Source organism: Protobothrops mucrosquamatus, unplaced genomic scaffold (assembly GCF_001527695.2).
Source record: "Protobothrops mucrosquamatus isolate PMUCROS unplaced genomic scaffold, P.Mucros_1.0 scaffold1079, whole genome shotgun sequence".
Taxonomy (NCBI): Eukaryota; Metazoa; Chordata; class Lepidosauria; order Squamata; family Viperidae; genus Protobothrops; species Protobothrops mucrosquamatus.
Genome location: NW_015387307.1, coordinates 88827 through 103905, shown reverse-complemented (window position 1 = coordinate 103905; position 15079 = coordinate 88827). Strand labels below are relative to the sequence as shown.

At 43.2% G+C, this 15079-nt stretch overlaps 1 protein-coding gene across 1 annotated transcript in view; it reads right to left on the bottom strand.

The window, feature by feature from the left end:
• Positions 1-15079, bottom strand: part of TRAPPC9 (trafficking protein particle complex 9) — a 283369-nt gene that overhangs the window by 197553 nt on the left and 70737 nt on the right. Inside the window, exon 17 of the mRNA XM_015820169.1 lies at positions 14359-14483. Within this exon, the coding sequence (XP_015675655.1) occupies positions 14359-14483 (125 nt within the window). The remainder of the gene's footprint in view (positions 1-14358; positions 14484-15079) is intronic.

Genomic DNA, 15079 nt, shown 5'->3' with positions numbered 1-15079 from the left:
ACACAAAAAAATAGCCTTGGAAAAATGAATACCCAGGTGAGAAAGATATTCAACAGCATGAAGTCTGAACTACATTCTCTGAGGAAAAGAGAAAAAAAAGGAATGTTAACCCAAAGTTGGCAAAGAAAGGACACTTGGGACGTAGCTAGACTTAGCAAAAATCGAGAAGGAATAATTTTTTTTAAATACCTTATAGAAACTTCATGCAGTGGCATTACCTCTGTGGGCATCTCACTGTTTAAAACATACAGTAGTGGCCAAAATTGTGGAAACCTTTTGGGAAAAGTGCACAGTAGAAATGCCTCCTTTGGTTAAGTTTCCACCCATTTTTCTTCTAATTTTTTTATAACTGTAGCCTTGTTCACTTAATAATTCTATTTTACATTGCTTTCTGGGCAACCAGTCAACTCTTTGCACCATGACTTTAATTTTATTACGTTTTACAAACTCACTAAATGAAAGAACACAAAAAAAAACTCCCAAACAACTTGATAGCGATCACATAACACACTGACAAATGTCCTCCTCTAGGCTTCAATACAGGGCAGCAATAACTGGATCCTACTGTGATCTGATTGGCTCATGGCCAAAACAAGATTGGCTCTCTAAACACTCATGCTCATTGGCTACAATCAGATGAAGGAAAGCTACCTGAGATCAACCTAAGCAAGTTGTGTTTCCTTTTTCTGGTTATTTGGCTATAACCTTTCATAGAATACAGTACAGATAATTGAACAAATGATGTTGCATTACATTCTTGATTAAATTATCTTTCCATTGATATATAATTTTATGGTACTACTCCAAAAAAAGGGGTGTTATTAGCCATCAAACCTCAAAAAATACACTTTTCTCAAAAGGTTTCCACAATTTTGGCCACTACTGTAATGAGCTGTGGCGAAGGGAAAAAAGCTGCTTTTTAACATACCTATTCCTCAAAAAGCTCAACAGTTACGCACAGATTTTCTGTAACTTCTATAAAACTGCTCCCTTGTTTACTACACTAAATGGTTTTACGGGAAACGAGTGATCGCACTGATAGACAGTTTAGTAGGTTATTTAGGCTCCGACGATTCTATATACGTTTTGGTTCGTTGTTGTAAATCTTCCGGACAAAGACAAGGTTTACGAATTTTTATCAAGAGATAAATGTCGTTCCGAAGTTACTCCAATTAACGGGACCTCTCGTTGAAGGGTAGCTGTATGCTGACCAAATGTTTAGGGGCACAATTACTCACAATAGTTCTGCCAAGCTGTGAAGCTTCCTTTTAAGACACAAGGCATGGAAGCAGCATTTTAGCAACAGCATGTGCAGGATGCCACATGTTTGACTCAATTATAGGAATATCCTATCAGGCCCCTGAGCACTGAAACTGCATCCTCTCTTTATATAATAACACAGCAGGAGAAGCAATTGGAGAGAAAGAAAACCTAAAGGTGGATTCATCAATCATTGTTTCATCAATACAGCACTCCAGTATTTGAAGGGCTGCCGCAAAGAAGAGGGGGTCAACTTACAGCAGTGGCCAAAATGGTGGAAACCTTTTGGGGAAAGTGTATTTTTGAGGTTTGATGGCTAATAACACCACTTTTTTGGGGGGAGAGTAACACCATAACATTATATATCAATGGAAAGATACTTTAATCAAGAATGTAATGCAACACAGTTTGTTCAAGTATCTGTACTGTATTCTATGAAACGTTATGGCCAAATAACCAGAAAAAGGAAGCACAACTTGCTTAGGTTGATATCAGGTGGCTTTCCTTCATCGGATTGTAGCCAATGAGCATGACTGTTTAGCCAATCGGGGGTCATCTTGTTTTGGCAATGAGCCAATCAGATCACAGTAGGATCCAGTGATTGATATCCTGTATTGAAGCTGAGAGGAGGACGTTTGTCAGTGTGTTATGTGATGGCTATCAAGTTGGTTGGGCTTTTTTGTGTTCTTTCATTGTGTGAGCTTGTAAAACGTAATAAAATTAAAGTCATGGTGCAAAGAGTTGACTGGTCGCCCAGAAAGCGATGTAAAATAGAATTATTCAGTGAACAAGGCTACAGTTATAAAGAAATTTGAAGGAAAATGTGTGGAAACTTAACCAAAGGTGGCATTTCTACTGTATACTTTTTCCAAAAGGTTTCCACAATTTTGGCCACTGCTGTATTTCCCAAAGCAGAAGGCAGGAGAAGGAGAAACTTCCTAACAGTGAGAACAATTTAACCAGGGGAACAGCTTGCTTTTAGAAGTTGCCTTCATCACTGGAGATGAAGTGGATAGGTATAGTATAGGGCAAGGGTATCAAACTCGCAACGTCACGTGACGTGTCGTGACGTATTGCGACTTTTTTTCCATTGCCAGCAATGGGGTAGGCACGGTTTCAGAATGACGCATCCGGCCCGCGGGCCGGCAGTTTGTCATCCCTGGTATAGGGTCTCCTGCTTAAGCAGGGGGTCAGACTAGAAGATCTCCAAGGTCCCTTCCAGCTCTACTCTGATCTGATTGATTGAAATTAATGCATGGCTGACTCCTCCTCCTGCTTCCTCAGCCAGACCGTGTAGCACTAGATTCTCGTGAAGCATTGACTTTGGGTCAATAAATCATATTTTCCAGGTGCAGGAGGAATATTTTAAATTCCAGCTGGCTGAAAATAGCCTAGCTTATAAAGATTGGAAGTGTGAGCAGAATAGTACTACGTTTCAAAGAAGAGAAGAGATGCTGTACAGCAGTAAGTCCTTGAATCAAACCACCACTGCACATATGCAGGTTGGTTGATTCTCTTAGGACAGGGGTAGACAACCTTGGCTCTTTTATGACTCGTGGACTTCAACTCCCAGAATTCTGGGAGTTGAAGTCCACGAGTCATAAAAGAGCCAAGATTGCCTACCCCTGTCCTAGGGAGACACAGAAAGTGGAATGCCCCAAAATATTATTATTATTGTTGTTGTTGTTGTTGTTAGCATCAGCATTGTAATTAAATTTGCTATTTAGATTCCCTAAATAACAAAACACATATCCGAACGCACTGCCTGGACTCAAAGAACCACCACAATAACAATGACTCACAACAAAGTTTTCACCACCCAAGAAGGAAATGGAATTCTTTCCACCCTCTTGAAATCTACGTGCCATGCTATAGTCTGTTTCAACAACTAAATAGTATTAATTTGGATTTAGTGTGGCATGCCAGTGTCAATCCAAATGCATCACCTGCCACTAAATCTTCTAGTAACATGGACAAACATTTGTACCTATTTCAATAGAAGCCCAATCCAAGGTGCTTCCCTGGATAAAATGGTGTATGTTGGGGGAAAAAATATCAGGAAAAAAAATCTTAAGATCAAAGACTAGTGGTAAAACAATGAGCCTAATAATAGCAATCAGAAACCGGTCAGTCCTAGAGGAAATCAACCCCGACTGCTCTTTAGAAGGCCAGATCCTGAAGTTGGAACTCAAATACTTTGGCCACCTAATGAGAAGGAAGGACTCACTGGAGAAGAGCCTGATGCTGGGAAAGATGGAGGGCAATAGAAGAAGGGGGACGACAGAGAATGAGGTGGATGGATGGAGTCACTGGAGCAGGAGGCGTGAGCTTCAATGGACTCCAGAAGATGGTAGAGGACAGGAAGGCCTGGAGGAGCGTTGTCCATGGGGCGCGATGGGTCAGACACGACTTTGCAACTAACAACAACAACAACAACCTCTTGACTTCCTCAAAATGTCTATTTAAAAAAAATATTTAGCTTCTCAAAAAAGTACGAACAAATCAAGTTATGTTTTTACGTTTGCTTCTATAATGTGCCCCAAAGTTTGCAAATTTTGACTGATCCTGATCCTAGCTACATATCTGCTCCAGAACCCTGTTGGCCTCTTGTCTAGGGCAGCAGAATGAAAATTTGGGATCTCATTAAAGAGCTTCAATTAGTCTTCTTATTAATACTGCATTTTTATTCACAAAGAGAGGCACATCAGGATTTCCCATCTAAAGTATTAGAATAATTTGGGTGGTTTCATCAAGAATGAAACAGGGTTTTCATGAACTAACAGCCAAAAACCACACACACAGTGGGATTGGGCCAACTTTGCAAGCGGCAAAGAACACAATACCCAGCTCTGACTCAATGGCTGAAACCCTGTGAAGCCCATGAGAGGGTAGACATGTAAGATACAGGAAAAAAAACATATTTCCGCTCTTAGATTACCTGGAATATCTCATACTGCACAATTTTATAAAATGCCAATAATACCACTTTACAATGCCTTGGTAAGGCCACACTTGGAATACTACATCGAGTTTTGGTCACCACGATGCAAAAAAGATAATAATAGTAATAGTAATAGTAATAGTAATAGTAATAGTAATAGTAATAGTAATAATAATAATAATAATAATAATAATAATAATGATGATGATGATGATGATGATGATGATGATGATGATGATGATGATGATGATGATGTTGGAAGGGACCTTGGAGGTCATCTAGTCCAACCCCCTGCTCAGGCAGGAACCCTACACCATTTCAGACAAATGGCTGTCCAGTCTCTTCTTAAAAACTTCCAGTGTTGGAGCATTCACCGCTTCTGGAGGCAGGTTGTTCCACTGGTTAATTGTTCTAACTGTCAGGAAGCTTCTCTTTAGTTCTAGGTGGCTTCTCTCCTTGGTTAGTTTCCATCCATTGCTTCTTGTCCTGCCTTTAGGCGCTTTGGAGAATAGCTTGACTCCCTCTTCTTTGGGGCAGCCCCTGAGATATTGGAAGACTGCTATCATGTCCCCCCTCGTCCTTCTCTTCATTAAACTAGACATACCCAATTCCAGCAGCCTTTCCTTATATGTTTTAGCCTCCAGTCCCCTGATCATCTTTGTTGCTCTTCTCTGTACTCTTTCTAGAGTCTCAACATCTTTTTTACATCGTGGTGACCAAAACTGGATGCAGTATTCCAAGTGTGGCCTTACCAAGGCATTGTAAAGTGGTATTAATACTTCACCTGATCTCGATTCTATCCCTCTGTTAATGCAGCCTAGCACTGTGTTGGCTTTTTTGGCAGCTGCAGCACACGGCTGGCTCATATTTAAATGATTGTCCACTAGATGTTGAGACTCTAGAACAGGCATGTCAAACTCGGGATGTCACGACTTTTTCCCCATTGACGGCAATGGGGTGGGAGCGGTTTTGGCATGACGCATCCAGCCCATGGGCCAGCAGTTTGACATGCCTGCTCTAGAAAGAGTATAGAGACAGAGATGATTAGGGGACTGGAGGCTAAAACATATCAAGAATGGTTGCTGGAATTGAGTATGTCCAGTTTAAGGAAGAGAAGGACGAGGGGCGACATGATAGCAGTGTTCCAGTATCTCAGGGGCTCCTCAAACCTCCAAATAAGTTACCCAAACCTAATCCACATATCAAAGGATAAGGTCTGCAAACACAAATCGAGTTAATTAAATCAGGTCTCCCAGCAACATGGTCTCCCACCCTGTTCACAAGAATAAATACCACAGACATACCTACATACATGTGCGCCCCTCACGTAACACCCTAGAACAGTGATGGCGAACCTTTTAGAGACTGAGTGCCCAAACTGCAACCCAAAACCCACTTATGCATCGAGTGCCGGGTGGGTGTGGCCCATTGGGTGGGCGTGGTCAATTGGGTGGGCGTGGCTGCGGTGGTAACGGCAGACTGGGTGGGACTAAAAAGTTCAATCAATCAATTCCAACTTTGCAAGATCTTTTTTTTCCCACGAGAAGTTGAAATTGACTGACTGAACTTTTTTTGGGTTTTTTTGCACACGGCGGCGGAGGCCTAAAGCGAAAAAGTTTTATAAAACCCAGCTGAAGGTCTAGAACTAGGGCGACAGCGCACATGCCCACAGAGAGGGCTCTGAGTGCCACCTCTGGCACCCGTGCCATAGGTTCGCCACCACTGCCCTAGAATCAGCAAGTGGACAATTCCACACCAGGACAAGCTCCCCTATAAAAATCTGTGGTTGTACCCCAGTTCTCTGCAGCTGCCCCTAAAGGCAAACTGTTTTGGTTTTAGGAATAAATATTTCTTCTTTCCTCACAGCTCTCTGGATCTCATTTCTATTTATTCTTGCACAGTCCCGGCTCAAGTTGGAACCCCAAGTTATTCTTCTGACGATGATAAATTCAAATCCAGACTGAAAGTAACAATCCCCTAATTCCTGAAATCGACAGGTTTAATTAAACCCTTACTGCCTGTCCTTTCCTCGTCCTTCTGTCCACCTGTCGAAAGAGGAAACTGCTGACTCACTTGAGTGCTCATTATCCTGTCAAAAACACTCCTGAATGCTTATTACGCTTTAGGAGATGAAGCATGATGGGTGCAACATCAGCATTTTTTAATGCCTTTCTCTCTCCTGAAATCCAGAATCGGTCCCTTTCTCCTAGTGCATCGGGGGAGGCGGGCAGGCGGGGGGGGAGAAGATAATTTAACAGGCCTAAATTATTGGAAAACTAGAAAAAGAGTAAGTAGACATTAAAGCCAAGGCAGAAATAAACAGCTTGGAACTTGGGAGACTTGGATAGCAATTGCATTATAATTTCAGGAAGCAAGCAAAGAAAAAAACATCGAGATAGATAGATAGAGAACCTTTACTATCATTTTTTTTTTTTTACTGTGGGCACATTGGCACACGTTGAAAATGAAATTTTGTTGCTTGCTCTCAAAAGTGTACACATACATAACACACCTTTAAACATATTATATACAAGATATGTATAGACCTATGCCCTTATATATGAGAGAAAGAGAGAGAGAGAGAGAGAGAGAGAGAGAGAGAAAACTTTTATTGTCATTTTTTACTGTGGGCACATTGGCACACATTGAAAATGAATTTTTGTTGCTTGCTCTCAGAAGTGTGCACACATACATAACATACATTTAAACATGATATATACCAACGTATGTATAGACCTACACCAGGCATGTCAAACTCGCGACGTCACGCGACGTATCGGAGCTTTTTCGCCATTGCCGGCAATGGGGTGGGCGTGGCTCCAGTATGATGAAACCGGCCCGCGGGCCAGCAGTTTAACACCCCTAACCTACACCCTTACATATAAGTAACATATAAATATTAATCACTGTCCATCTTGAATACATAACGGAAGGAGGAAGCTTGAGAGTTCACAAGTTTAATACTGTATGGAACAAAACTGGGACTGAATCTGGATGTTCTGCTTCAGGTACCACGGAGCCCCCCTCCTCCCAGAAGGTAACAATGAAAACAGGTCATGGAGAGGATGTGCAGTGTCCCAGACAATCTTGCGGAACCTGCTCAAGCAATGCTGTCATAACGTCAAATGATTGCTAAGGGACTGGACGTAAGACGAGGACTAATGGATGGAAGGGAGGGAACCGCCAATGATCTTTTCTGCCGTCCTCACCACTCTCTGCACCGCCTTCCTGTCTGAAGCAGTGATGGCACAACTGTGGCGAGAAGCTGGTATAAAGAACCCTACAACCTAAGAGTAGATGATCTGCCCATGAAGTGACTGATCACAACATCCCTGACTTCAGATCATATTGTCATTGCGACCAACACAAAAGCAGCGTGCAAATGAAAGTCTCTGTGTGCTTTTAAGAAGTGGAAATGTGCTTGAGCCCTGTACTGTTACACTAAGGAAACATCTTTCGCCCAGAACTAATAACTGGAGCCTCGGTGCTGTCATTAGGACCTCCCTGGTGACTTTTTTCTAAGAGAAGCAATATTAACCCTGGTGATCTGGCTAAATTCCAAACTGGGTAATTATACTCCTTCTGCTCCATAACTTCAAACATCTAGAGGTCATCAAAACAAAGCGCTTGGCTAAGACTTGAGATGGCTAGAACAGAGCAGAAAGAATTACGAGGTTACAAAAATATGCCTCAATAGAGACATCGAGTGTTTTAAATGTCAACCAAGCAATTAGATATGCAGTTTTTGTAAAAAAAAGATTTAAGATAAACATGTGGATTTTAATACGTAGCTCTGTCTGCCTATTATTGCCAAAAAAAAAACCTCAACCCACGATTATTTATTCCTAGATTAAGAGTGTAACAGCAACATTTAGCAACCGCAGAGATCGGAATATTGGCTTACAAATTACTGCTTTTTTCTACACTACACCTTGTAACAAAGAAAAGTTTTCACCCCCCAAAATTAGAGCCTGCATTGTGTTGTTTCTTCTTGCAGGGTGGGGATTTTTTTTTTCTTTTTCTGTAGGGTTTCCAAATTATATTTACTGAAGTGTGTGTGTGTGTGTGTGTGTGTGTGTGTGTGTGTAAAACGATATTAATTCCCGTCAGATAAAACTTGTAATCCAAAATCCTTTGTGCACACAATCTGGCAATTCACCTGTTTTTCACACAAAGGGACGAAAATGAAGAGGACACTTGAATGTGAACACAATATGACAGTGATGGCGAACCTTTCAGAGACCGAGTGCCCAAACTGCAACCCAAAACCAACTTATTTATCGCCGGGGGCCAGGTGGGCGTGGCTCACTGGGTGGGCGTGACTGTGGTGGTCAGGGCAGATTGGATGGGAGTGGCCAAAGTGGGCGTGATCACCTCGATGTTGCTCGTGGGGAGGGATGCCTGTGGGGGCCGGGCAGGGTTGGGGGATATCCAGGGGTCTCTGGCAGATGGGGCAATGGGCAGGAGGCTCGTCCTGCGGGGTGAGGCGAGGCAAGGTGAGACAGGGCAAGGGTGCCATTGTCGCAGGGCAAGGCAAGGCAGGGGCCTGGATGGCTGCTGCCTGACACCATCGGCCCCCGCACACAGAGGCCAGTAAGCGCATGGGGGCCGACAGTGTCCGTCAGCAGCCGCAGCCTGCCAGGCCCTCGACCGGCGCACTCTGGGGCTCCGCAGCCCGCCACCAGCAGTTCAGAGAAGCCGCCTCTGAGCTGGACAGCCAGCCGACAGCTGAGGAGGCGATGCAGTGGGTCGTGCCCGGGAAAAGGAGAACATGCGAGGCCAGGAGGGATGGGACAGGGGGGAAGGAAACCAGCCATGCTGGGATGCATCCGGCCACATGGGACCTCGGCGAGTTAGCGGGGGGCTGGTTGAAGAGGGACGGTTGCCATCTCCGGGGCATGGCACACGTGTCCACAGAGAGGGCTCTGAGTGCCGCCTCTGGCACGCGTACCATAGGTTTGCCACCACTGGCCTATATAATAAGGAATCTCATTTGTAGAATTCATGAATCCACTAGTGCATATACAAGATATACAAAACATTCCCTCGTATATAAAATTTATTTCGCTTGTACCCATATGCATACATGCTTATGTTCACAAAGAAAAGAGCAACTGAGGAAATCTGGGAGTTAGTAAAGTCAGTGAGATAAATTGCTCTTACTTCAAAATGCTTAGGATTTGCTTCCTTCATCTCTTGGTCCTGAGGGCTGCTAACAGATTTTTCTGGGCAGTACGTAATTTTTGTGTCGAGGTGGAAAAGGGAATTTTACATATGCCAGGAGACAAGCCATGTAGGCTTCATAGGTTAAAATAAACATTTTGAATTGGACTCAGAAACTTATTGGCAACCAATGCAGAGTCTCCATTTGAGGCATTATGACTGTGGTGGTTCTCATTTACTAACGACATCAAATCAAAACTAACTTCGTTTTAGCCACTGTCTATGCACTGCAGGATGAAGGCCTCTTCCACATGTTTGCAACCTATATATTAAATGTACTAAATAAATACTAACTAACTACATATTCAAAACTAACTTAAGCCTAGAGACTAAAGCATATGATGAACGATTGCAGGAATTGGGTATGGCCAGTCTAGACAAAAGAAGGACTAGGGGGGACATAATAGCAGACTTGAGTATTTGAGGGGCTGCCACAAAGAATAGGGGGGGTCAGCCACCTATCTGAAATGGTATAGGGTCTCCTGCTTGAGCAGGGGGTTGGACTAGATGACCTCCAATGAGGTCCCTTCCAGCTTTATTCTAATTGATTGACTGATTGATTGAAAAAAAAAGAAAAGTAGGTTAAAAAAGATGTTTGAAGACCTTCTAGCTTGAGCAGGGGGTTGGACTAGAAGACCTCCAAGGTCCCTTCCAGCTCTATTCTGATGGGAGCTCAATGCATCAAAGTGCAACTGTTTTCCAGGAGTATGTGAATGCTCCAATAGTGGAAGTTTTTAAGAAGAGACTGGACAGCCATTTGTCAAAAATGGTGTAGGGTTTCCTGCCTGAGCAGGGGGTTGGACTCGATGACCTCCAAGGTCTCTTCCAACTTTATTATTATTATTATTATAAGTCTCACCCCAGGTACCCAAGCTCCACACAGTTACCACCACAGTGCTGAGCAAAATTCAAATCCCCCCCCCTCACACACACAATCCTATCTAAATACACACACGCCCAGCCCATCTGGGGAAGCAATAAAGAGAGACGCTGTATTTGCTTGGTGAGTGCAATGCTATGGCAACTGCCTGCCCAAGCTCACTTTCTGAAATATCTGTTTCCTAGCAACAGTGGGGCTTCCTTCCCCCCCCCCCAAATTGGCAAACAAATAAAAATTCTAGCTCTGGAAAAAGAAAAAGGAAAAAAAAAATCTACAACGCTATCCATAAATAACTCAAAGCGTTCTACTTTTAGTTTAGGTTTTACATTGACAGGAGAAACTCTTTGAAAAAGCCAGACAGCTTTAACTGGCTGATGGACTCCTGCCTTAAATCGCTAAGTGGGTTATTTGCCCGTAAAGTTAATGTGTGTGTGTGTGTGTATGTGTGTGTGTATCTTATCTGTTGGGTGAGGCACCCGGTCTACCAAATATAAATCAGTCTTTTCTGCGTTTCTCTCCAATCTAGGAGCATGTTTTGCAGGCAGACCTCACATACTGTGAACACTATAAATTCAACATTTTGTGGCTGACAAAGAGTTATTGGGAGACTAGTATAGCTATTTCAGGCTCATTTGCCCCCATCAGCTAGTCACACCCTTCAGGGATTTTTGAATATATATCTACGAAAACAAACAAACAAACATACATACATACATACATACATACATATATGGAACTGTATGTTTCAGGAAAGTATATACGGAGGTAGAAGGTGTCTTTAAATGCAGAGAGCCAGAGTCACCGTGGCAGGGTGTCCGGGAATAGAATTATCCCCTTGGAGGGAGTTTTATGCGGCGTGTGGCAACTGACAGAGTGGATATAAATACCCCTATTAGCAATCTCAGCTGAATCTTTAAACAGCGCCGGATCGACAGCAGCGCTCTAAAAATAGTCCGACAAGGCTGCGTTTGAGCACTTGGCCTCAGAAGCACTCCTCTCGTGCCTACCCGGGGTGAATTTCAATTCCTCCCTTTCGTGTCGTTCAAAATGAACATCGACGGCGCAGGCGAGACAGGCGGGAGGATACTGCTCTGACCTCTCCCCGCCGAGGCTCCCCCTACGCGGCGCAAGGCGGGCAGATGCGATAGGGAGGAAAAAGGCAAGTGGCGGGCGAGACGTCCCGGCTGATTAAACGTTATGAGCTAAAGCCCGGTTCCCTAAGGGACGTCAATCGATTTTATTTGTTTATGACAAATTGTACGGCCGCCCTCTCACGGGTCGGAGCGAAACTGGGCGGCTTGCGACAGCGTCAAAGGAGGAATGTTAAAATATTAAAAGGTGAAGAAAGCGTTCAAAAGAAGAACATTAAAAATGAACAAGAACTGGCCCAAAATAGGAAAGCAATACATAGGCAGGAGGTGGAATCGTCTTCTCGTTCTATTAAGCGCCGGCATTCTGGCCGCCGTCCAATCGGCAAAGTCAGATTTCGAGGCTTTTTTGGAAGATCAAAAGGGTGGGGGTGGTTGTCAGCTTGAGGAGCAGGGTAACCAAAGCTATAGGATTTATACACTGCTTCACAGGGCTTTACAGCCTTCTCTAAGTGGTTTACAGAGTCAGCATGTTGACCCCCAACAATCTGGGTCTTCATTTTACCGACCTCAGAAGGATGAAAGGCTGAGTCAACCTTGAGTCGGTGAGAATCAAACTGCTGGCAGTCAGCAGAATTCGCCTGCAATACTGCATTCTAATCAGTGTGTCACCAAGTAGAATGGAATGGAATGGAATGGAATGGAATGGAATGGAAGGGAAGGGAAGGGAAGGGAAAAGAAGAGAAGAGAAGAGAAGAGAAGAGAAGAGAAGAGAAGAGAAGAGAAGAGAAGAGAAGAGAAGACGGAACGGAACGGAACAGAACAGAATAGAAAATAGAAAATAGAAAATAGAAAATAGAAAATAGAAAATAGAAAATAGAAAATAGAAAAGGAATAGAATAGAATAGAATAGAATAAGCAATAAGACTTATATACCGCTTCACAGTGTTTTACAGCCCTCTCTAAGTGGTTTATAGAGTCAGCCTATTGCCCCCAACAATCCGGATCCTCATTTTACCGACTTGAGAAGGATGGAAGGCTGAGTCTACCTTGAACCGGTGAGAATCGAACTGCTGGCAGTCAGCAGAATTAGCCTGCAATACGGCATTCTGACCACTGCGCCACCACAGCTCTACCATGATGTTCCAGGGAGTGAAAGCCAAAGCAGAAAAGGCTCTTCTCCTGGATCCAGGGCCAGCCAAAGTTCTTTGGCCCCCGTAGCATGCCTCTTCTGGGGCATTTAAAGAGTTTATTAGATTTAATACATTTAAATTTCACAGAGAAAGAAAGAAAGAAAGAAAGAAAGAAAGAAAGAAAGAAAGAAAGAAAGAAAGAAAGAAAGAAAGAAAGAAAGAAAGAAAGAAAGAAAGAAAGAAAGAAAGAAAGAAAGAAAGAAAGAAAGAAAGAAAGAAAGAAAGAATCCTCTTTTCCAAGATTGCTTTCCTATGGCAAGTTTCATACATTCATGCTCCACCTGTGTTCTACTCCTGACCTGTCATGGAAATTCCAACATAAAAAACCATTTCCAATGATGTTTTTGCTATTTCTGTAGCAGCACTATAAATTAAAATAACAATGGAGTATCTTTTACTGAGATATACCAGATATGTCCAAATTTTAACTGCTCTACAAATATATTCATTTATGACTTGGTTAGCTGTAAAAGATGTTAAAGAAAATGAATATATACTTGAATTAATTTGTAGGTCAGGCTGACATAAGTAATTTCTATAAAAAGTTCCTATGTTAAATTGTGTGAATTTGGAGACAGATGTTTGAGGCATGTCAAATAGCTAATACTTAACTAGTAAAGTATAAATGCCTGCTAGAATATTGCAAGGGTTCCTTTCCCAGCCTTATGGGAGAACCCACCTTTGTTTGGACAATTTAATATGTTATTTCATTTATGACCTAAAGAACGTACACAAGTTCTTCTAAAGAAGCTTGATATTCAGATGCAGAGATCAAGCCACATTCAAAAATGCTAGGGAATTCCCGAAGTTTGGCATTCAAACAAATCAGCTATCAAGGGACACATAGATATAAATCACATTTACACATCATTGCAAAAAAGACAATAACAATCAAAGGAAGGGAGCAAAAAGAGTAAAATACATTCCCTCCAATACTCAGATGAACAGGGATCAATACCCAGATTATGGCTGTATAAATTTGAATACATAAATAAATACAAACAAGCAGCAAACCCCACACCCACTGGGCCTGATGATGTTACCTAGTTGAATAATGAGATATCTGCAAGCAAATAACCACCATCAGAGAGTACCAAGAACTTCACAGTTCAACCCTGAGCTAAATGTTTTCTTTTCTATTGCACACAAATTGCACTGTAGCAGAAAGCATTTAATACAGACCTTGGCATTTTATGGCCTGTGGGCCATATCTGGCCCTCCAGCTGTCTCTTTCCGGCCTGCGGTGTTGGCGGTGGGGGACAAGGGGCAGCGGCGGGAGGGCAGGGGCAGGGGGCAGGGGATGAGGGGCAGTGGTGGGATTCAGCCGGTTTGCACCGGTTCAGTAGAACCGGTAGCTAAATTTTGTTGAGTTTGGACAACCGGCTGAACTCATGCTGCTTCTGGAAGTCGGTTCTAGGCCTCGGAGGCCTGGAGGTCTCCCAGGCCTAGAACGGCCTCCGGAAGTGCATGGATGTCACTTCCGGAAGTCTGGTCTAGGCCTAGTGGAGGCCTCCCAGGCCTAGAACGGCCCACCAGAAGTGCATGGATGTCACTTCCGGAAGTCCGTTCTAGGCCTCGGAGGCCCAGGCCTGCATCCACGCAGAGAACTGGATGTTCAGGTATTTGAATCCTACCACTGATGAGGGGGCAGGAATGGGGTGGCGGCAGTCCTTCACAATCTCAGTTTCTTGTGTGATCCCTTGGGAAAATCAACTGTCCACTCCTGATTTAATATAAGTTGCAAAACTCATTACAGCAGGACTGATCACCTACCTTTATGTGACTGAAGTCACCAACTTTAGTGGCTTCCTGTGGATTTATAGGTTTATTTTCCATACGCGGCTTTATCACTTGTCGAAAGGGACTGGAAAGTGGAAGACCGCTCACGCTAATTCCATCTACAAAATGGGGAAAAGGTCAAAATTACTATATTTCATCTTCTAGGATACTTTCCAGTTTCTTACCTAAAGATCGTATTTGCATCGTATGTTTTGCCATAGTTAGTTCAATTTTCATTGTTCACAGGATAAACTGAACTATAGTCAACAAACACCATTGTTGTTGTTGTTAGTTGCGAAGTCGTGTCCAACCCATCGCGACCCCATGGACAACATTCCTCCAGGCCTTCCTGTCCTCTACCATCTTCTAGAGTCCATTTAAGCTCACGCCTACTGCTTCAGTGACTCCATCCAGCCACCTCATTCTCTGTCGTCCCCTTCTTCTGTTGCCCTCAATCTTTCCCAGCATCAGGCTCTTCTCTAGTGAGTCCTTCCTTCTCATTAGGTGGCCAAAGTACTTGAGTTTCAACTTCAGGATCTGGCCTTCTAAAGAGCAGTCGGGGTTGATCTCCTCTAGGACTGACCAGTTTGATCACCTTGCAGTCCAGGGGACTCCCAGGGGTCTTCTCCAGCACCATAGGCTAAAATCTAGTTGAATAATTTCAGTTCTATATGGTACGCTAACACAACCGATAAGGTGAAATCCAATTCAAATA